General features: G+C 37.1%; 1 protein-coding gene across 5 annotated transcripts in view; it reads left to right on the forward strand.

Annotated features, from left to right (window-relative positions):
* Window positions 1–22,054, forward strand: part of Fndc3a (fibronectin type III domain containing 3A) — a 159,477-nt gene that overhangs the window by 133,636 nt on the left and 3,787 nt on the right. For all 5 annotated transcript variants that reach the window (XM_028754218.1, XM_028754215.1, XM_028754217.1 and 2 more), the window contains 15 exons: window positions 69–122; window positions 2,500–2,624; window positions 3,745–3,919; window positions 5,085–5,171; window positions 6,478–6,616; window positions 7,686–7,754; window positions 8,565–8,683; window positions 10,955–11,060; window positions 11,147–11,322; window positions 12,567–12,680; window positions 13,312–13,461; window positions 13,562–13,845; window positions 13,945–14,157; window positions 16,859–17,025; window positions 17,773–17,900. In XM_028754218.1, the coding sequence (XP_028610051.1) occupies window positions 69–122; window positions 2,500–2,624; window positions 3,745–3,919; window positions 5,085–5,171; window positions 6,478–6,616; window positions 7,686–7,754; window positions 8,565–8,683; window positions 10,955–11,060; window positions 11,147–11,322; window positions 12,567–12,680; window positions 13,312–13,461; window positions 13,562–13,845; window positions 13,945–14,157; window positions 16,859–17,025; window positions 17,773–17,900 (2,106 nt within the window). The remainder of the gene's footprint in view (window positions 1–68; window positions 123–2,499; window positions 2,625–3,744; window positions 3,920–5,084; window positions 5,172–6,477; window positions 6,617–7,685; window positions 7,755–8,564; window positions 8,684–10,954; window positions 11,061–11,146; window positions 11,323–12,566; window positions 12,681–13,311; window positions 13,462–13,561; window positions 13,846–13,944; window positions 14,158–16,858; window positions 17,026–17,772; window positions 17,901–22,054) is intronic.

Raw genomic sequence — 22,054 nt, forward strand, 5'->3', positions numbered from 1 at the left:
TCTCTCTCTCTCTCTCTCTCTCTCTCTCTCTCTCTCTCTCTCTCTCTCTCTTTTTGACCACGTTTCAGGCACCTAGTGACAATGGTTCTAAAATCCAAAGCTTTATTTTAGAATGGGACGAAGTAAGTACATTGAATCTTTTTTAGTGGTTAAACTTGTGGGTGTATCTTCATAAAATAATGTTTTATGTGTTTTAGTTGTATTTCACAAGAAACAATATTTTGTATGGTGGGCAAGTGGATGGTTAAGTGTCCTTAGCAAACTAACTAACCGGACTTGGCTGTGAAGGAGGATGGTGTGTGTCAATAACTCCCATTGGTGCTCTCTTTGGCAGTGTGAATGTGGGAAATGAGGCCTAAAAGTGAGGCAGACAAAGTCTCATGCTTGATTCAGAGGATCAGACAATGTGTTCTCTGAGGTGAGGGTTGAGTAAAGTGTCCAGTAACAAAGACAAAAACATGTATTTCCATAGAGGCACATAAACAAATTAAAGTAGCAAGTTGTAATGAATAATCTAAAGTGAACTCTTATCCACTATACCTGGGTGGGGCACCAGAGCACATTCTAAGAACAAGCATGGTATGGAGGAAGACTTTTGTTCACTTGGAGATTTCTAACAAGTTCTCGGAGATCTTACAGAGCTTCTTTCATGGACTGTGTTCCAACATATTATCCAAATAGTCACTTGAGGAGTTTGGGATGTAGCTCAGTGGATTTAATCACATACTCAAATACACACACACACACACACACACACACACACACGCACACGGTGGGGGGGGGAATTATTTTTTATAATTTCCTTGGAAAAGGCACTATTTTTTTCCCAGCCTTAATAGCAAGACTATTTGTTTCCTTTGTAGAAAATTACCATAAAATTGATGACTTAAATGACATTCTACAGTTCTGAAAGCCAAAAATACAGTTTTCACTAGGCCAAAATTAAGATGTCAGCATGACTGTTTCTTCCAGGGGCTCTCAAGCTGCTTCCTGTCCCAGTCAGTCTACTGTGGCCCATGGCCATGCTGCCATTCCTGTACTTTTGTCTCACTACTGCCTGCCTGTCTCAGGAGGCTGGCTGTGCTTACCTTTGTGCCCCATCCACATAGTCAAGGGTAACTCTCTTTCTCAAGGCCTTAATTTGGCTAAATTGTTAGTCCTGTCACCATATAAGATAACATTCAGAGACTAGGAATAATTAGGTCTTGAGCATCTTTGACAGCCACAGGAACACAATGGGCCATACAGTTTTAATGCATTATTTTCTTATTTTTATCTTGTATTTGAAAATTATTCCATTCTATCTAATCCTGTTGTTTATAGCAAGCAAAGAAAAGGGGCCAGAGAGAGTGGAAATTCTATTGATAATATAGAGATTCAACAGTATGTATTAAAAGAATAATAAATCATAACTAAGAAGGGTTTGTTCTAGAAATGCTAAGAGAATTCAGAGTAAGATTGATTTTGACAAATCACAGATAGGTGATGGGAGGGGATCTGTTAAAATGTAGCTGAAATAGAAAGTTTATTTATTGTTCAGTAATTTTATAGCATTACTAAACAAGGGATTTCTTTTTAAAGTATCAGCTAGCCAAATATACCACTCTATATTATATTATACTAGTTTAATATTATTTAAAAAGTTGCAATTAACTTAATGACTATAAACTGAGACAGATGATACAGTCATAGTGTCCAGACTAAAGAGCAAAATCTACCATTATTCAGAATATGTGATTTTGTGCTTAGACCATGTAGTAGGTTTAGCTAAATACTATTAAAAATAATAAGACAGTTCACTTTTACAGCCATATTCAATCATTCTCAGAGAACCAGAAGTAGCCCCAACTGCCCTTGACCGGTAAAGGAATGAAAAATAGGTGGGACAAGAGGAGATGGCCATTGTATTTCACATCCAGCATTACTGAATTTCTGATTGTCCTGGGGTGCCCTAACTTTCCTCTTCGTTGTCTAATTGTGCTGCTCCCAATTCTGCTAGACTACTTCAGTGTCATATGTAACTTTTGGAGCAGTTGCTGCTTCAAACCTTTATTTTGAAGATAGTTAGCAGTGTCTAGGAGGAGGTTTGGAGATAAGTTTAAAAACTCTTCACAAAGAACTTTTCATGAGTTAATGGTACGTGGCCACTTGTCTGTCTCGGAGATCAGCCTGTTGCCATCACTACTTGTCCCCCATAGAGATTATGCCATACCTTATTATGGCCAGAAATTTAGCATTGGCTGAAAGGGCATATTTAATTCAAAAAACTATGCAAGGCTACTTGGAGAGCTACGTCTACTCTTGGAATTCTGCACCTGAAGTCAATCATAAGTAAGATGTTCATCGTCTCAGCGTTTTCTTACTGTCCATGATATGTGTAACAGAGTGCTGTTATTACACACTGTACCAGCTAGTAAACAACTATCAAACAGGAACCGATATGGATTTGTCTCTTGTTAGTAGTGCATATTATGTATAATAACTAGCCATTTTTCCTAGGGGAAAGGAAATGGAGAATTCTGTCAGTGTTACGCGGGCTCACAGAAGCAATTTAAAATTACCAAACTGTCACCAGCAATGGGTTGTAAATTTAGATTATCAGCCAAAAATGACTATGGTGTAAGGTAAGACATTTTGTAAAATAATATATATTTTAGATTATTTAGTCAGACTACTCATTGAAAAAATTTGCTTTATTTTGTCGATATAGTTATGATGTAGCAAAGGCCATGTCTTAGTTATATAGAGGTAACAGGAAAGATTAAATTCAAAGCCTGTTCCAGCCTCAAAGATAAATTAAGTCTTTACATGTCTCTAAAGAGGTCTCATGGGTTTTTGTTTGTTTTTGTTTCTGCTTTTTTTCCTGTTTTTCTAAATTAATCATCAGTGTGTATGTTTTAATGGTTTTATTTAGAATCCAGTGGGTTCCATAGCCTTGGTGCTTGATACAAATAGAAAGTACTCCCTCCCCTTTTTAAGCTTGAAAGGCTCAAATTTTTACTGTTTTTGTGAATGAAATAATAAATCATATTTAGGGTAGAATGTATTAATGCTACTGGTACACAGGCTTAGTTGAGTTAGCATGGTTCTTGTTTAGGTGGCTAATCAGTAACTGTTAATATTTTATCTGGACTTTTGTTTTCTCTGTTTCTTAAAAGGTTTCTCTGTATATGTAGCTCAGACAAGCCTGGGTCTTTTAAGTGTCCTGTAAAAATAGCCTTAGTTTGTTTTATTTTTGAGATTCCTCTACTTACCTTTTGGGGAGTTGGTGGGTTTAATTACACGGTTTACATCTTATACCACATAAAATAGTATTCATGAGAACTGTCTTTTCTGCTCCATGTATACACCATATAGAAGTATGATAGAAGGGCACAGTGAACTGGGTTTTACTGTGTTCTCTTTCCTACAGACAACTGTATACTTTTTTTCCACTGACTGAATATATTTCACTACCCAAGTTTAAAAAGTCTAAACAAAACTTACACTTTTGAAAGAATACAAACCATTTGATATCTGGGCCACCTTAAAAATTCTTCAAGTCCATTGAGTTTTAATTTTCTAGGCCTGGAACTGTAGCTCTGTGGTCAGGCTCTGACTTAGCATGTTCAATCAAGGTTCTTGATTTGAGTTTAAATTTTCATTTTGAAGAAATAGTATTAGTGGAGAAAAGAGGTTTGTTGTCTTTTTTTAATCAATAAAATAACTTACTTTTTAAAAAAAACAAACTATTTGTTCCAACAGTGATTTTAGTGAAGAGGTCTTATACTACACCTCAGGCTGTGCCCCTTCTGTACCCGCAAGTCCTGTGCTGACCAAGGCTGGAGTTACTTGGCTGACCCTACAGTGGACTAAGCCCTCAGGAACACCATCAGACGAAGGGATTTCTTACATTTTAGAGATGGAGGAGGAAACATCAGTAAGTATGGCTCTGTAATTTAAATAAGAGTTGAAGTAGTTTTGGTACAATGCTAATCCCAATACAGTTAATGTCACCACAGGAGTTGGCTCATTCCCCAAGTCCCATCAGGCCTTGCTTTGCTGTTGTCTAAGTGAGATTGTGAGGGAGGACTCAATTCTCTTGATTTCTTGGTGTATATAAGAGATTTGGGAGTCTTATATACCCCTAAATGAATGTTGAAGTCTATACTTGGAAAACATATAGACTATGCTTTCCATTTGAAAGCTGGCTGCATGACTCACTGGTAGAGCATTTACCTAACAGTCACGACACCTTACAGGTGGGGGAGCAGCCCAGAGAGTCAGAGGTGGATTAATTGACTTAGGAAGAAATAAAAGGGAATGTCAACACAACCTTCAGCCTTCTGCACAGAGCAGTTTCAGAGTCCTGTGTCACCCTTCCCCACTTACATTCAGTACTGCTTGTGGACATAGCACAGGAGACTGAGAGTTATGCAAGAGGCTCTGTAGTGCATCCTGAATCTACTTCCTGCCTCTGTTTCCTGCTAGCCAAAACTAGAGCTTTGTTTAGCATTAGGATCAGGTCATCGTAGCACATTCTTGTGAATATGCTATAAATCTTTATGTATACATTTAAATGGTGAATCATACTGAGTTTTCAATTATATCTCCACTTTCATAATTTTAACATGGGAGTTAATATGGTAGTGAAATATTGTCACTAGGACTGTAAATAGCAATATGGGACTTAAGTGGTACCTTATCTCCCAGGACAGTCAACTGTTTATTTTTTTCACTTAAACACAATTATGTATTCAGGGCAAAGTAAGGGTATTAAAGACTTGGTGTGGTTAATTCTTATGACTTCACTGGGAAATTTGGTTCTTAGGAAATCATTTTGTTGATAGTGAAGTTGCCATTGGCTCCAATACCTCCCTCAACACAAAAGACCTTCTCCAGGCTCTTAGATTTACTGAGACTAAGTAATCTCAATTCTTCTAGAAACGATTCTGTAGCATATCAGTCAGTGTTTAGTCACTAGTCAAGGTGAGAATTTATACTGTCAGAGGTGAAGAGTAAGGGAAGCAAGCATACCTTCACATACCTATTACTCCTCACATCTTGGCAAGTAGATGTCTAATGGAAACTGTTTCCCTTTCCAGGGGTATGGCTTTAAGCCAAAATATGATGGAGAAGATCTTGCTTACACAGTGAAAAATCTGAGACGAAGTACAAAGTATAAATTTAAGGTAAATTTTGAAAAGCCTATTAAGAAATGTATTCTTTTATTTTTCCTGTGAAGTTAAAAGCCATGTGCATGTTGACATTGTGTATCCTTCCAAACCTGTAGTCTTACATTTTAATGCTTTCATTTGTAATGGGCATGGGCAGTTCCATTTTACTTTTTACAGTAATATAATTATGCTTTTCAGACTTCATATATTAACATTCCAAACCATTTTTAACATTCTGTGGACCTATTACTGTGTAATGTGAATACATATACTAAAATATAATGTTAAAACATACCCAATATGATTATTAGCACCATGTCATAGAAAGATTCTTCATATACTGTTAGTTGTAATCCCTCAACTGCAAAGTCATTCTCTGTCCTTTGTAACCATTTTATTCTGTACCGGGGTTCCATGCCTGTTTTAATGCCCGTTGACAACCCTTGCCTGGGTCTGTCCTTATGACTGATGGTGCTAAGTGATGATGCTTTACATTATAATTCTTCCTCCTGGCACTTGATTGTGGTAGTGACAGATTGAAAATCCTCTATGAAAACTTCTGGAATTTATCTTTCCTCCTTTGGCATTACTCTAGGGTATATTTTGGCTCTTAAATTTGCTTAGTACTTGAATTACTTAATAATTACAGTTAGAAACAAACCGAAAATTATGGCAGGATGCTGGAAAGTTACCTGGACATGTGAGAGCAGGGCTGAGACCTGAGAAAGTTGGACAGAGCACTCCCTTTCTCACAGGCCACAGTTGATACTTAGAATGTTGGAGTTACTAAAAATCTCACTCATAATTACATAGCTTATGACAAGGTGAAAATGGGAATATAATTTCTAAAATCAAAATGACGCCTAGATTGGATTATATTTTTTCCATTTCTGTGTTAAAAATCTATCTTATTTTTTTCCTACATGGAAATAAGTATTTGTTATCTTGTAGCTTCTGTTGACTAGGAATCCAGGAACCAGTGGTTCAGATTTAAAGACTTCTGAAGTGGAATCATTTGAAGGTGTCCGCTTCCAAGCTCACTTACCTGGTTCCTCCCCCGGCCCTCAGCTCCCACCACACAGGCTTTCCCATATTATGCAGAGGGCATTTCTGCTGCACTTCTCTACATCAGAAGAAACCATTAGGGATAACTTAGTGCTGGAGAGTACAAGCACACTTAGTATAAAGGCATGCAGTTCTCCAACAGAGAGGACTTCTCAGTCTCAAAGGGTTCAGTCATTTCTCTGAGCTTGTTTTGCTCATCACTTGGTTAGAAGTATTATTAGGTTACAAACATTAGGTCTTTATGTTCTCGCCACAGGTCATTGCTTATAACTCAGAAGGTAAAAGCAATCCGAGTGAAATCGTGGAATTCAGTACCTGCCCTGATAAGCCAGGAGTGCCTGTGAAGCCTTCAGTTAAAGGGAAGATACACTCACACGGTTTTAAAATTACTTGGGGTAAGATGTTCATTTTGTGTTTGATTAGAATAATTTAAATATTAACTTTTCTTTAAGACCAACCTTGTGAAAGTATCACAGTACCTTTTGCTAGAAAAGAAGAGAAGAAGTACCCGTTCATGCTTAGAAGAGAAGAAGAAAATTCATAAGCACCTAGTTCAAAATTCAAGTTCCTATTTAGTGAATGTAAATGTCCAGATGGATAAATTATTGTTAATATTGAGCCTTCCTCAAACAATGGCTTGTCGTATGGATTGTTTGATGTTGTAGCAACTTCCTATGAGACAAAAGGCAGAATCACAGGAATTGTTCAGAAGAAAGGGATACTGTTGATGGACACAATTCTCTGAGTTTATGTTTTTTCAATACAGAAAGCCCAAGTTCAGTAATTTTAATCCACTGAGTTAGCATGACAATGCAGTGTGATTTCCTGTAAAATGTTCGTTCAGTAGGCTACTGGTATCAGCTTTTTAATAACATTGTGATTGTGGTGCTTGGGGAAGTTTATTAACTTAGGGCAGTCTGATAAGAAATGTGTCCTCCAGTGAGGACCGATCTGTGGCAAGCTGTGTGCTCACAGATACTCACCAGGTTTGACACTAGAACTGGGGACCAATGTGAGAGGATGGACAGGGTGAGCTTCGTGTGAACAGAGAGACTGCTCACCATGGAGCTAGCAGCATCTTAGTTATCTTGGCTCTCAACAGGTCAAACAACAAACCTTTAACATTTCCAGAGCATCTGCTTATATATGAGTTTGGGGGATGTGTAAACTCAGTCCTGCCTTGGAGACAGTTGAAAAAGTCACCATATTATAAGTACAAATTTCAAATTCCTTTTGGAACTAAAGTGAGTGGAATGTTGTGCAGCCACTAAAATTATTGTATAGTGAATTTTATATGGGTAGGTTCTGTGGGAAGACCAGCATAGTAAGTGAAAAGTAGTGACTGTAGTGTAGACAAAGGATGTGTGAATAGTAATTGTTCAGGTGATTCTTTTCCCCCTGTAACGAGCTACCTTTGTATTCTGTCTATTGAGGTTTCCATAATACCACTTTTGTTTGTGATAGATCCACCAAAAGACAATGGAGGGGCGCCCATCAATAAGTACGTGGTGGAGATGGCAGAAGGTTCTAACGGTAAGCATGGCTGGTAAAACTGATAGGTCTGTTCTGGTGGATGAACCATCACTCATCCAAGCTTCACATTGTTTGCTGCCATAAACACATTTTTACTATCTTGTGAATTGTCCTTGATTCGGTGATGGTAGGAGTGAGGGTGTTTGTGTCAGCAAGATTGTGCCCATTATGATGTGCTTACAGTGAGTCAAATGTCAGCCTCTATTATTATACTTATATTTTCTTTTTTCTTTTTCTTTTTTCATTTGTTTATATTGTACAAGTCTAGCATGTCCAGACTGATTTTTTTTTAGATACTATATTTTTATTAAAGAGTAGTTTATTAAGCTAAGTGTATACCTACATATACTAGAGGAAATTGGTCTCTGAAAGTTAGCTCCAATTAAGGTTTTTATGACATATGAACTTTATGCTTAAGTCACCTGTTCATCAGTTTTTATTTCTATAAAAGGCATGTTTACTGCAAAGAAAGGTCTTATGATGATTAAATATGTTATGATACTGATTCTTTATATCCTTTGTTACAATATCATTGCTGGACCAGTAAACACATTTAATATGCTTAATTAAAAGCAAATTACCAATCGAAGCCGAAGACTGTACAGAGATTTCAGTTCAACAAAGCCTTGCAGATTTTTGTTGAAGACACATGCACAGCGAAAATTAAGTCTTTTCCAGGAAACATAAGTCAGGCTTGAATTGTTTCTGACAAGTTACATAGACACATACCTGAGATGCCTGCCCTCTCCATGATACCAAAACGTTAACCATTACCCTGTAGCTGATTGCACACAATTCTGCACCTTTCAGGAGGCAAGTGGGATATGATCTACAGTGGAGCGACCAGGGAATATCTTTGTGACCGGCTTACTCCAGGCTGTTACTACCGCTTACGGGTTTACTGCATTAGTGATGGAGGACAGAGTGCGGTAATGCTTTTATGTACACGTTTGGTTTTTAATTTGGACCACAAGGGACAGGATCAACATTTCTTGCCATCATTGGTGAAATGTGTAGACAAATCTGCAAGAGTAATTTTTGTAACTTGGGTGGCTAGTGTTACAGTTACCAGAATATTCTAACAGGATATTTTATACACGGTACATATTTTTGTAAACCTTAGGAAGATATTTGATATCCATATTCAGCAGAAATTAAAATAGTTAGATATTTATTTGCTGCTTTGTAAATTGTGTCTCTGGAGAAACCATAAACTGTTCAAACACAGATATAACATTTTAGTATTTCAGAAAAGCTAGCCATTATTTTATGATTATTAAGAGAATCAGTAGCTGGGTGTTTAATGCCAGCATTTGGGAGGCAGAGGCTGATGGTTCCCTGAGTTCAAGGCCAGCCTAGTCTACAGACCAAGTTCCAGGACAGCTAGGGCTACGAAACCCTACCTCAAAAGAAAAAGGAAAGGAAAGGGGAGAAGAAAGGAAAAAGAAAAAGGAAAGGGGGGAAGGAAAGGAAAGGAAAAAGGAAAGGAAAGGGAGAGTCAGTAACTCAGTGACCAGTAACTTCATCAGTTATATTGATCATTGATCGTATTGATCATATCCCAATCCTGAGGACAGTTTTAGAGCCTGGTTCAATATTGAGTACATTCAGCATCTTCAGTTACATTTAATACCACCATTTTCATGGGTCAGTAATTCAGTGAGGGTGTCTTCATCAGGTTCTTGACTACCTATTTGGCTGGCCACAGTCCTACCACTGTTTGAGCACTTGAAGGTTTCTACTTCGAGTCTGCTTGAGAACAAACAAGAACATGAAAACACTGGGCAGAGACTGTCCTTTAACTCATCTTTAAGTCATTTCAAACCACAGAAATATTTTGTGTTCTCCATTCCCTGCCAAGATATTTGCTTCAGTCCCTGCCTATACATTTCTCCCTTGTGAGTTTTGGGGGAGCATCCTAAAGCATGCCAGGAGCCCTGGCCCAGGGACGTAACACAACAAACCCGTGGCCAAGCTCAGTGCCTCAGGCTGAGGCGGATTCTCCTCCCACAGCTGTGGACAGCGTATGGAACAGTTCTGCTTGCTCATGCCTTCCTGTTCTTCACTCCTGGCTGGAATCACACTCTAGGCCCCGGATGTCTTTTTAATGAATTTAACCAAGAATCACTTATTGGAACATTCATAATATGATTTTTCAAATGGAAGTTTACATAATAAAAACACTCTTGTTAAAAATGACTTTTAAACTTCTTGTTAGGCATGTAAGTATTGTGAAACTGAGTGTGTGTCACACCCACCAGGCTTGTAGTAAGTGTTTCCTTTTATTCATTGAGAAAGCTCCCTGGTGGTAAAGGCATAACTTGGTGCTAGAACAGTTTTCTTCTGGAGAAGAGACCTTCCTAAATCCTCAGAACCACCTGGAGAAAAGATAATCTCCCCACATTTAAGAACAACAAACATAGCATCTAAAATTATTTTCTAGTGTGTCATTGAAGCATTCTTACATAGAATGCCTGTCTGAAAAAATGTTGAACAAGTAGTTTGTGTTTTAAAAAAATTAAATATTAAATGTGACCCTTAATATACAACTAGGTCAGGTAATCTTTAAAGTAAAATCAAGGCTGGGGCTGGTAGCTTTTCCTGGTAAGATACTTGCTTAGCATTTGTAAGGCCCTGGTTCAAACTCTTGTCACATAAGAAAATAAATGAAGACTTTAAAAATAGGAATTAAAGCAATACTAAATAAAGGTGTCCTATTCAACTGGCTGTAGAATTGATATGAGAGGAATAAGATAAATAAATGAATTAACATTTAGGCTAAAAGACAGTTTAAAAAAGAAAGCCAAAAACAAACAAAACCCTATGAGTCTGAACCTCCAAAAACAGTAAGGTAGAAAGCATCTGCAGTGTTGGAGCAACCTAAGAGGGTGTGGCTCCCTGTGGACAGCATTTGTTTAGGTGCTTATTGTCTTAGATACTTTGTTTTGTTTGTTCCTTTTCCCACTTGTTTTTTAAATAGTAATTATAGTGAATGTCTTTTTGTCTATAAAAATATGTTGTAATGATTTAATAAGGGTTGATTCTATTCTTGTTTCCATTATATTCTATTATACATTATTTCTGTGGATAGTAAAGTATGACTTCACACTGTTGATACAATTATATGTTGTGTTAAAATCTTTTATCAAAGCAATCTAGTTGTTTAGAGCCTTTTGTTTGATTTTGTTTTTGTTCTGTAGGTCTCTGAATCTTTACTTGTGCAGACTCCAGCTGTGCCTCCTGGCCCATGCCTCCCTCCCAGGTTGCAGGGTAGACCCAAAGCAAAAGAAATACAGTTACGATGGGGTAATTTCCATTTTGGTACTGAATTATAATTAAGTTAGAACCAAAATATTCCTCCTGTTAAAAGCCCTAAATCTGTTCCTGCTTAGGACCTCCTCAGGTTGATGGTGGATCACCCATTTCCTGTTATGTGGTAGAAATGACTCCTGCAGATAAAGATGAGCCCAGAGATGTTTACCAAGGCTCTGAAGTGGAGTGTACAGTGAGCAGCCTTCTTCCTGGAAAGACATACAGCTTCAGACTTCGTGCAGCGAACAGAATAGGGGTGAGGGAACTGCCAGTTGAATCATCACTTAAGCATGTATCATCACATGAACCTGTTATCGAGCCATTTGTTTTAATAAGCTTCTAGTGATAAAGAAGGAACAACATGCCCTATAACTTGCCTTTCTTGTACTTTCAGACCTTAGTTAGAGTGTGGCACTTGGAAAGAGCTGTGGCTTCCTTTATGAATGTTTAAAAGTCTGTTTGCATGGTCGCTAAACTGATTTTATGCAGCATTTACTCCCCATTGAAACCAGATGTAGTTTGTGCTTTGCTTCATGAGCAAATGCTGATATTTAAGCATTTATGGTTTATATGAGTTATTTAAAAGTTATTTAAAAGTGTACAAACAGTCACTCACTCACTCACTCACTCCCTCGCTCACTCAGAGAGAGAGAGAGATCCATAAAATGCATAAGAAGTGATAGCTTCACTTTCTAGCTAGGGCTGGAAGACCGTACTTCCACACAACTGCTGAAACCCTCACCTCTCCACTAAGGCAGATAGATGTCCTAAGACAAAGCAGTTGCTTGGGTGTATGGCACATTTTTAAAAATGATTTTGTAATTTTTTTTTTTCAAAATTTAAGCTCACAGGTCTCTTTACCACAGTTTTAAAGACTTGAGTGAGCTGTACTTTGTTTCATATTCTGTCTCCAGCTGAACTATATTTTAATCTGTGAGTACACTTAAGTATTGTGAATGGAATTGTGTAGTCTGCAGGCAGTCCTTATTTAACCTGTCAGAGTCTGCACCCTCAGCAACCTCAGTTAACCTGCAGTTAACTGGTAGCATATTCAGTGTAATGTCTTCCTTTTTATTTACTGGTTTTTGCTAGTTTGTCAAAATAACTTTGGACATTTGCTTCCTTTACTTCCACTAACTACCCATCTTTGACTCTGTAAAATAAGATTGGTGCCTGCCATCTCCCATGCTCATATTTGGTGCCTTCATCCCTTCTTCCCGTCATTCCTTTTATCTCACCTCCCTAATTAGTGCCCTGCTCTTTTTACAAAAAGCAGTTGAAGAGAATAAGGGAGTGGGAGAGGCAAAGTATATTAAATGAAACTTAAAGTTCTGCATCTATTTCCATAGTTGTTAAATCTTTTATTCTTAATGAATGCCGGTAGAATTATGGTCAAATTAATTTTGAAGGACTTAATTGCTGGTAAGTCTTTAGATACAGGATTCTGTGCAGTGTACATTTAAGGATGAAAAGGGAAAATGTGTGTTCTTGTTTTTCTAGTTTGGACCATTTTCAGAAAAATACGATATCACTACAGCCCCGGGGCCACCAGATCAATGCCGACCCCCTCAAGTGACATGCAGATCTGCAACTTGTGCCCAAGTGAATTGGGAGGTACTGTAATCCCCACTAACTTACATCAGTTCCCTTAGTGATTGGAGTAGTGCATAGAAAAGAATAAAGGTAATCTTCCCTTTTGCTCCTTCAGGCATAGGAAAACTGAGTCCTAGATAAATGCACATGGCAGAAATGAGTTAAGTGTTTGAGTAAGATAGATTTGCCTTTTAAGTATTCAGACTCTGGTTCCTGTTACTTGGTGTTTTTATCAAAGATTTTGTTTCTTTACTGAGATATTTTAGCCACTGGTGAACTTTGGACAATCAATCATAAGATTTGGTATAATATTTCTTTCACTCAAATTCATTATCATCTGTATATTGGATATTATATTGGTCCCTGATTTTCAGTTTCCTTTGACACTTATGAAAATATCTGTGTAAGTTAACATTCTGTCTTAAAATTATTTTGAAGTGTCGTTACTAAGATACTCTGACTCTTAGGCACATTTTTCTTCTGCTATAAGGCAGTTATGTTTTTTGACTGTTTTAATGACTAGTTTTAATGAATAAAAATTGTACAATATTGATTGTGTTGATACTTTAAATATGTTAGAGGAAGGAATGATTTTGCCCCAGAGCTATTTAATTACTATCAAGACTAAGAAAACCATATCCTTTTCATAAAGATTCCTTTGAGTAACGGAACTGACGTCACTGAGTACCGGCTGGAATGGGGAGGAGTTGAAGGAAGTATGCAGATGTGTTACTGTGGGCCTAGCCTCAGCTGTGAATTAAAAGGACTTTCACCAGCTACTACTTATTACTGCAGAGTCCAGGTAAGTGACCAGTGTCTGGGCACACACACTGTCCAGAATCTTCTGTTTAGAGGTCACTGCCACAATTGTGTCTTTGTTAACTTACTTTATTCATTTGTAGGCTATGAGTGTTGTAGGTGCGGGTCCTTTCAGTGAAGTTGTAGCCTGTGTGACTCCACCATCAGTTCCTGCCATTGTGACTTGTCTTCAAGAAATAAGTGATGATGATATAGACTACCCACATTACTCACCCTCTACCTGCCTTGCAATTAGCTGGGAAGAGCCTTATGACCATGGCTCAGAAATCCTTGCCTACAGCATAGACCTTGGAGATAAGCAGCCCTTGACAGTGGGAAAGATGACAAGCTATATCATAGACAGTTTGCAGCCAGATACAACATACAGGTACACCTCAAAAATCTGTGTTTGTTTGCCTAAACCAGAAAGATGGTGTAAATAAAATAGCCATAAACTAAACTTTTTTTTTTTGTATGTGTTGTTTAGAATACGAATTCAAGCCTTGAATAGCCTTGGAGCTGGACCTTTCAGCCATACAATTAAATTAAAAACTAAGCCCCTTCCTCCTGATCCACCTCGGCTGGAATGTGTTGCCTTTAACCACCAGAACCTTAAGCTTAAATGGGGAGAAGGAACTCCAAAGACATTATCAACAGATGCTGTTCAGTACCACCTTCAGATGGAGGATAAGAATGGAAGGTAAGTTTTTTAACTTGCTTTTTCATGTGTATATTTTGGAGATTAAAACCGTATTTATATATGTAACTTTATAGTGTAAATAATTTGGCAGAGCAGAGTGAAGACTACTCATAAGGAGCCCACTGGGTGGTTCAGTAGGTAGAGACACCTGCTGCCAAGGCTCCCAACCTGAGTACACTCCCTGAGACGTGCATGATGAAAGGAGAGAACCAACTCCTGCCACTTGTTTGACTTCAGATGCTTCATTGCATGTTTATTGCAGACAGCACACACACACAAATAATTAAAATGTAATAAAAATATTTATTAAAAACCATCTTAAATAATTTAAGTATGTCTTTCAAAATCTCAGAAGGCTCCCTGTGGCTTTTCTGTTGTAATTCCAGTGATGCTCAGGGAAATTAAGTAGGCCACTCTTGAACTGTGCCCCATGAGCTCTGACCGTGGCTGTGAAATAACTCTGTGCTGTTGATTGCCAGCTGGACACAATTTATAGAAAGTGATTGTGATTTGTTCAAGGCTTCTGAGGTCCTAGACAGCAGGGTTATGACTCATACTTCTTATACAAGGGCACTCTGAACCAACAGCAGTTCAGCCCCTCCCTCACCAGTAGTAGGGTCTGGGTGGACTATGATTTACCGTCCAGTGTCAGTGCAGTACTGCCCGTCATCCAAGGGTTTATCTGTGTTTCTTTCATGTTCTACAATACTATCCAGCTTCCTACATACCACACTGGCTGACACTGCTCTAGTAAATCCTGTATTTCAGTTAGAATATGGTATTCAGATTATTTTTAATGTTATTTAAATACCAATTTAGGATTGTTTATTTACTCTGTATATACTATATAAATATTGCCTTCTGCCTTCTATAGCTGATAATCTTGTAATATTTTACGATTATAAATTATACATCTGTACTTTTTACATTAATTAGAAGGTTGCTCAACTTAAGCATTTAAATAGTAAGTACAGTTTCCCCAAGGTTTACATTGGTTTTAATCACTTTCAGGAACACTTTAATGGACATAGTGTATATTTCTTAATGTCTATGCTTTTATTTATGGCATAATTATATGTATGTTTTTTCCCCAGAAGCTTCTTTGCCAATTGTGTGGTATAACCATTTATCTTTATTATGAACTGTTCTGGATGAATTGTTTAAATTCTTCTCACTCTTGTTAGATCATTTGGACTCAGGGTGAAGAGCAAGAAGGCTTGCTAGAAACAGTTCTAACTCAGTGCTTGGCTAAAGGTGCAGGTTTTAAAGAACCATATATTTTTAACATATACTACAAGCACTAGGTGAATTGATTTTTTTAAATTTTGCTCCAGCTTATAGCTTTTGAATTTGGGATAGTTCAAAACAGTTTATCTAGAAAGCTTTCTAATTGGTGGATGAAAGATAAAGCTTCTGCTAAACATAAAATATAATGTTGTAAACTTTTCATGTATATACATTTAGCATCTGAGGAATTGCTGGAGTATGAATATTACTAGAAAAAAGGGAAATTTAAGACCTTTAGTGATCTATCAATTAACATATAAGTTTAATAAATTACACCAACTTAATAGCTCAGATTTCTTTGTCCCTCTTTTTTAAAATTTTTAAAATTTTATATGTGAATGTTTTACCTGCATGTATGTGTACAACACATGCATGCCTAGAGCCCTCAGAGTTGAGCAGGTGACGTTAGATACCCTGGAATTGAAATTATACATGCTTATGAGGCACCATATACATGTTGAGATCCTCTGCTAGAGCAGCCAGTGCTTGTAACTATTGAGCCAGTTCCCCAGCTACTCTTTGCTCCTTTCTAGTTCTATGGAGATTCATGTTTGCTCTCTGGTGGCATCAGAGGATGACTTTGTCATTTTCAGCCGTTTTCATCTGTGGTTGTTTCCCACCTCCCTTCCTTTCTTATTTAAAGAAAAAGTACTTCAGAGGATCCGAAGCTAGGCTTATCCAGTTATTGCTTATTACAGATCTGTTTGCTTCAGGTCATCAACTGTTTCTTATTCCTAACTGTAATGTATTTCAAGGCTGTTAACATTGTCTGAGCATTCGCTAGGCATTCCTTGGTTTCTAACTTTTTTAAAACTACCCATTAAAAATATTGAGAAACATCCAATTTGTAAGTAATATATAAGCGAAAATATGAATAATTATAAGGATCTATCTAATGGTTTATATGGATAATTTATTTGAAATTTTATAGTCTCTCAGAGTACTCTCTCTCTAAGAAAGATCACTAAGCTAGCTAGAGTTATGCCCGTAAATTAAGAATCAATCTCCTTTTGTTTTCAGATAAAAACGAGAAATTTAAGTACAGATTATCTTATAGCTCAAATTGTACTGTAGATTATGACTTGGTAAAAGTAACTCATTAAAGCTGTGCCTTTATGTTATTCTGATGCCTTTAAAACTGTAATCATAAAAGGCAGAGTCAGCACTGTGCCAGAAGCCTGAGAAGAGACTTAGAATGGTTAAACATTGGATTAGTGATAATTTTTCTGTATCAAGTTAGATTGGGAAATTTACCTGTGATTCTTATTATCTGATGGAAAGCATAATTGTCAACTACTCCTGAGTTTTAAGGTTTTGGAGCCACTTGATCCTCAATACCATGCTTGATTATACACTTGTAGTGGGTTTGAAGACATTTTCTATGCTGTTGTAAAGTTGTGTATTTCCATTTCAGGTTTGTCTCTCTGTACAGAGGACCTTGTCATACATACAAGGTACAAAGGCTCAGTGAGTCCACGTCCTACAAGTTTTGCATTCAAGCTTGTAATGAAGCTGGGGAAGGTCCTCTCTCCCAAGAGTATGTTTTCACCACTCCAAAGTCTGTTCCAGCTGCCTTGAAAGGTGATTTATAACCTCCAGAATAAAATGCTTTATTTTGATTAAAATTCAGCACTCAGTATCTCTCATCAGTTAGATGAGAACACCGACAGAAGCACATGCTCAGGGATCCACTCAGTCATCAAAGCACTAATGTGTGAAAGTCTCTGGTCTCTTTAATGACCTGACAGGAAATACTCACTTGAATAAGTAAATTGTGTCTCTAATCAGGTGATTTGTTGTTACAAAAAGACTAAATGTCACAAACTCTGGTCATTTTAGATGTTTCAGATTTGGGGAGCCAGGTCTCCCCTAAGAAAGACAAATGTTTCTTTAGCGTGGCTTCACATACAAATGTGTCCTCATGTACTTATACACTGTACACATATTTCTAATTCAAAAGTAGCTGTTATTTTTAAATGATTCTGGCAAGGATTGAAGTTTGTGTATTTATCCAAAGAGATGAAAATGCATTGTACTCTGAGAAATGGTGATAGAGACTGTTGGGACAGTGTTGCATCAGCCACTGAGAGTCATGTTAAGCCGATCCCCAGCTAAGCTGTCTATAACTAGCCTGTATGATGTTGATGAGTTGCCCAAGTTAGTGTCCCATGACTTCATAAAGACTGTTGTTTCTTTAATTTCTTTACATTCCTGTGGCAAAAGTTCACTATTTAAGTTTATAAATTGTTGATTTTTTTATCTGTATCTGTGTTACGTGCCAAATGAAATCTAATGGAGCTGATCTTATTTATGTTTTCTTCCATCCAGCCCCAAAAATAGAGAAAATCAATGATCATATTTGTGAAATTACATGGGAGTATTTACAGCCAATGAAGGGTGACCCAGTTATTTATAATCTTCAAGTTATGGTGGGAAAAGATTCAGAATTCAAACAGGTATGTGTCAAGATACCATTTTATATGTACATATTTTTAATCTTTCAATTTTATTTATTTTCAGTAAAAGATTTGACTATTTAGTTCTAATTAAGAAACATTTGTTTAGTGCTTATTACATTCCAGCTATCTTGAAATTCAAAATATCTTGTGAATGCCTGCCCTTGGATAGATTGTTCATTCATTCAGCAAGTTTTCATTGAGCCATTGCCAGCAACGTAGCAGTTCAGGACATAGCAGTGAAAAGTACCTACCATCATGGAAGTTCCAGTGGAGTGGAAAGACATACCTCAGTATGCACTGTGTGAGGGAGACAGGTGCAAGTGCACTGGGGAGAAAGGAGAAAGCTGAGTCCAAGGACTGGGGAACTGTAGTTTCCCTAAGGAAGTTCTCTGTGAAGCCAAGAAAAGGCCCCAAGGCAGTCGAGTGCTTGTTAAATTTCATCAGCAGTAAAGTGGCCAGTGTGAGGCAAAGAGACCCCCTAAGACAAACTTGATAAAGTTGGTAGTTTCTTCTCAATGGCTACTACTGGAAGAAAATAAAGCACCCATCCTGCTGCAGCCCAGTAGCTGACCTTCACAGCACTCTTGACTGTTGAGGCTTGTTGAAGTCGACTTGACAGTTCCTGATTCCCCTTCAGCACTCCAGCCCCTACAGACTTCATCTAACCCACAGTCCTCTTGAGAAGTGAGCAGTAAGGAAGCCATCATGAGAGGTGATGTGGAAATGACACTGACACCCTGGACCATGAGTGACTTTAGCTCCAAGTGAAATAAGCCAGAGGAGGATTTTTTTTTTTTTAATCAGGATAGTTACATATTCAGGCACGTTTTGATTATAAGTGTTGTGGGGACAAAGATAGAAGCAGGGAAATCAGTAAGATGGATTCAGTAATAATAATTATATAATAATAATATTTAGATGAGCATATAACAAGAGGAAGTTCTAAGAAAATCACTATTTTAAATTTTATAGTTAATGTAAAGTAAGTGGTCCTTGTATTATTGTTATTATTTGTGCTTGAATATAACAATTGTTATTAAATATTGACTATAACAGTGGCCTTTTATGATTAGAGTTTAGGGGAAGTGTCACTTTCTTGGCAGGGAAATTTTCAGGACATCTTCTGATACATAACTGACAGAGGAAGTAACTGTCAGTGTTTCTTATGAGAGTCTGTGACCAAGGTGGTCTCCGGAAGCATTGCACTTCATTTGATTTTTTTTTCCCTATTTTTTTCTGTCAACCTTTACATATGAGGGCTTACAAAGTGTTTGTTTTACTTTAATTTTAATACATGTATTTGTTTTACAAATTATATAGACATACAATATCTTAACTAAAATATCAAAGGACTGCAGGAGTTAAATTTGGCATACCATTGTTTTGCTCCATTAAATCATCTGTTAAGTGATATGATAATTAGATTTCAAATATAATTTACAGATGAGCAGATTTCCTTCCAAGTAAGAAGCAATATTAATATTAAAGAAAATGTAATTGTCTAACTGCAACTTTAAAGGAACTAGAGATCCCATATTTTGGTAGGATATGAATTTTAATAAGTTTATGTCACTACACAAAGCAGTAATGCTAATTCTAATTTAACCTTAAATCTAAGTTAGTATCACTTTGGATTTCTAAGTATAAAACCAAAAAGACCGACTTGTTCAGAGCTTTCTTGTTGCTTAGAGGTGCTAAGGTGCCCAGAACAGCCAGTGGTCTGTGTATGGCGCAGACTCTCAGGCCTGAGAACCAGGAGTGCTAGGAGTCCAGAGTCAGCAGCAGCAGCAGGGTATCCCAGCCGAGCAGAAATGGTGAGCTTGCCTCTCTTTGACATTTCACTCTGATCAACATTGGATGGTGCCATCCACACTGCTGAGGGTTATGTACTTCATCAGGTCACATCCTGGTCTATTCCAGAACGTTCCCATAGACACACACTGAGGTGGTGCTCTGCTTGCTCAGCCTGGCAAGTTGTCATATGTGCTGTGATGGCAGCAGAGCATGAGTCTTGAGACCATGACCATTGCAGGCTTCTGGAGAGTAAGTGCAGCGCTCCTCAGAGGCCACAAAACCATTACTGGAGTAGCCATAAGCTAGACAAGGTTCATATTACATGACTAGACATAGCTGCTACGATGGCGTGCTTATATATTGGTCTGATTTTTAAATGTAATCAAGTTATATCTTAGGGAAGTATTTAACATTTGTTTTAGGTGGTACTGAGATTAGCCTTTTTTGTCTATATCCCATGCAAAAGAAATATATTTCAAGAATCACTGTTTTATACTGATTGAAATAACCCTGTATAGTGACTGCAAAAGTGATAGAAAATCTCTCATTCCCTCCCCCCCCTCGAACACACACACACACACACACACACACACACACACACAAATCTCTTCTTCTGTGACGAGAGCTTCAAAGATAAATTACACATTTGTCTTCAAAAGTTAAGAACTATTTGAATCATAGTGTGAGTCCTTGTTAAGTTAAATTTGTATGGCTAGACAAATGAAATCCTGTAAGATAGAAATAGACACAGAGAGGTAAGGTATTAATTCTCATTGGCCTCAAGCCTCAGTTAATGTTTTCCTTTTCTGTGATACGTTTATAATGATACATTTATAATACCAAAATAAGGACAAATAGCAATTTCCCAAACTCTTCAGGTCCCTCACAAGCCTCTGTAGAAAATCTCTTGCATTGGCACAGTATTTGAAATTTCTTTACTAGGTAGACTTTACACTTTAGAGTTCATACACTTAAATTTTAATGCATTTCTCGTTAAAATGTAGACTGGAAGGAGTCATATGTTCTTGCTGTCTCTGAACTTAAATCTGTGTGTTGTGTGGTCTCTCTCCCTGCAAATGAATGATTGATTCATAGTGAACATAAAAGGGTGTTTTCATTCTGTGTAATCTAAGCAATAACAGAGATCCCAAAAATACTGTAAACGTAGACTGTTTCCATCTCAGTTATCAGATATGTAATGTTAGAAGAATGAGTCAATGTGATATGACTTGTTTTAATTCTTTGCATTGTGAGCCCTAGCCGCTTGCTCTCAAGCCCTTCAGACATACTGAATGGCTTCTCTTGGGTGTGTAAACCCCATAAGTTATTTCTAGCAAGAACCTATTTCCTTCAGTACTGTATCTGTGGGCCCTGTGATGCCACTCTGACTTGCTACCAATCTCTGCAAGTAGAACTAAAAACAAGATCTCATCCAGCTTCTTCAGTATCCAAAGCAATGAATATTATCTCTGTCCTTTTGTTCCTTTTCCAACTCATACCTAGGCCCACTGTAGGCTTCTTAGCCCTGTTTCATAGCAAGAGCTATAAAATGAGAATTTCTTAAACACTTTTAATACTACTAAAGACTCTTTGAATTAAAAATACCTAAATTTAGAGCTGGATGTGGTAGTTCATGCTGTTGTTCCCATCATTCATAGGACACAGAGGCAAGCAGATCTCTGAGTTCTAGTACAGCCAAGACTACAAAGAGAACCCCTGTCTTAAAAAAGAAAAAAAGAAAAGAAAAAACAAACAAAAAGGTCTTAGTACAGTTAATGTATTATTTCTTTCTCTACATCTCATCACCTGTCACCCTCAAGCCATTTGTTAAAGATTTTTCCTCTCTAGCAATAAATAATATCATACTCTTGTGAAGATAAAATGAGAAAAGAAAGCTCAAAGGAAAATAATAATTAATTAATAAATATTCTGAATTAAAGACCAGCCTGTACTACAAAGCAAGATACTACCTATCTCAGAAAAGGTGGGGAGGAGGAAGACAAAAATTAAAAATGACTTTATTGTACCCGTAAGATAAAAGCATATTTTAACTAAAATAATTTTATATATGTATACAGCTTTACATTGAATTCTTCTATAATTTCCTATTTTATGTAAGTTATTCTACCATACCTCAGACATGAATTCTTTCTATATTTCTGCTTGAAACACTGATTTGTTTTCTTAGAACCAGAACACGTTTCCTTAAGATACAAATATGGCTTCTTAGAATAAAAGTTCCTTTTTCCTATTGGTATCTACATTTTTACTTGAAGTCACTAATTTCACTAATTTGTTAGATACCCACTACATACTGGATCGTGCAAACTTTTTTTTAAATGAAATTAGATCTTACA

This window comes from Grammomys surdaster, unplaced genomic scaffold, assembly GCF_004785775.1.
Source record: "Grammomys surdaster isolate TR1022 unplaced genomic scaffold, NIH_TR_1.0 125985, whole genome shotgun sequence".
Taxonomy (NCBI): Eukaryota; Metazoa; Chordata; class Mammalia; order Rodentia; family Muridae; genus Grammomys; species Grammomys surdaster.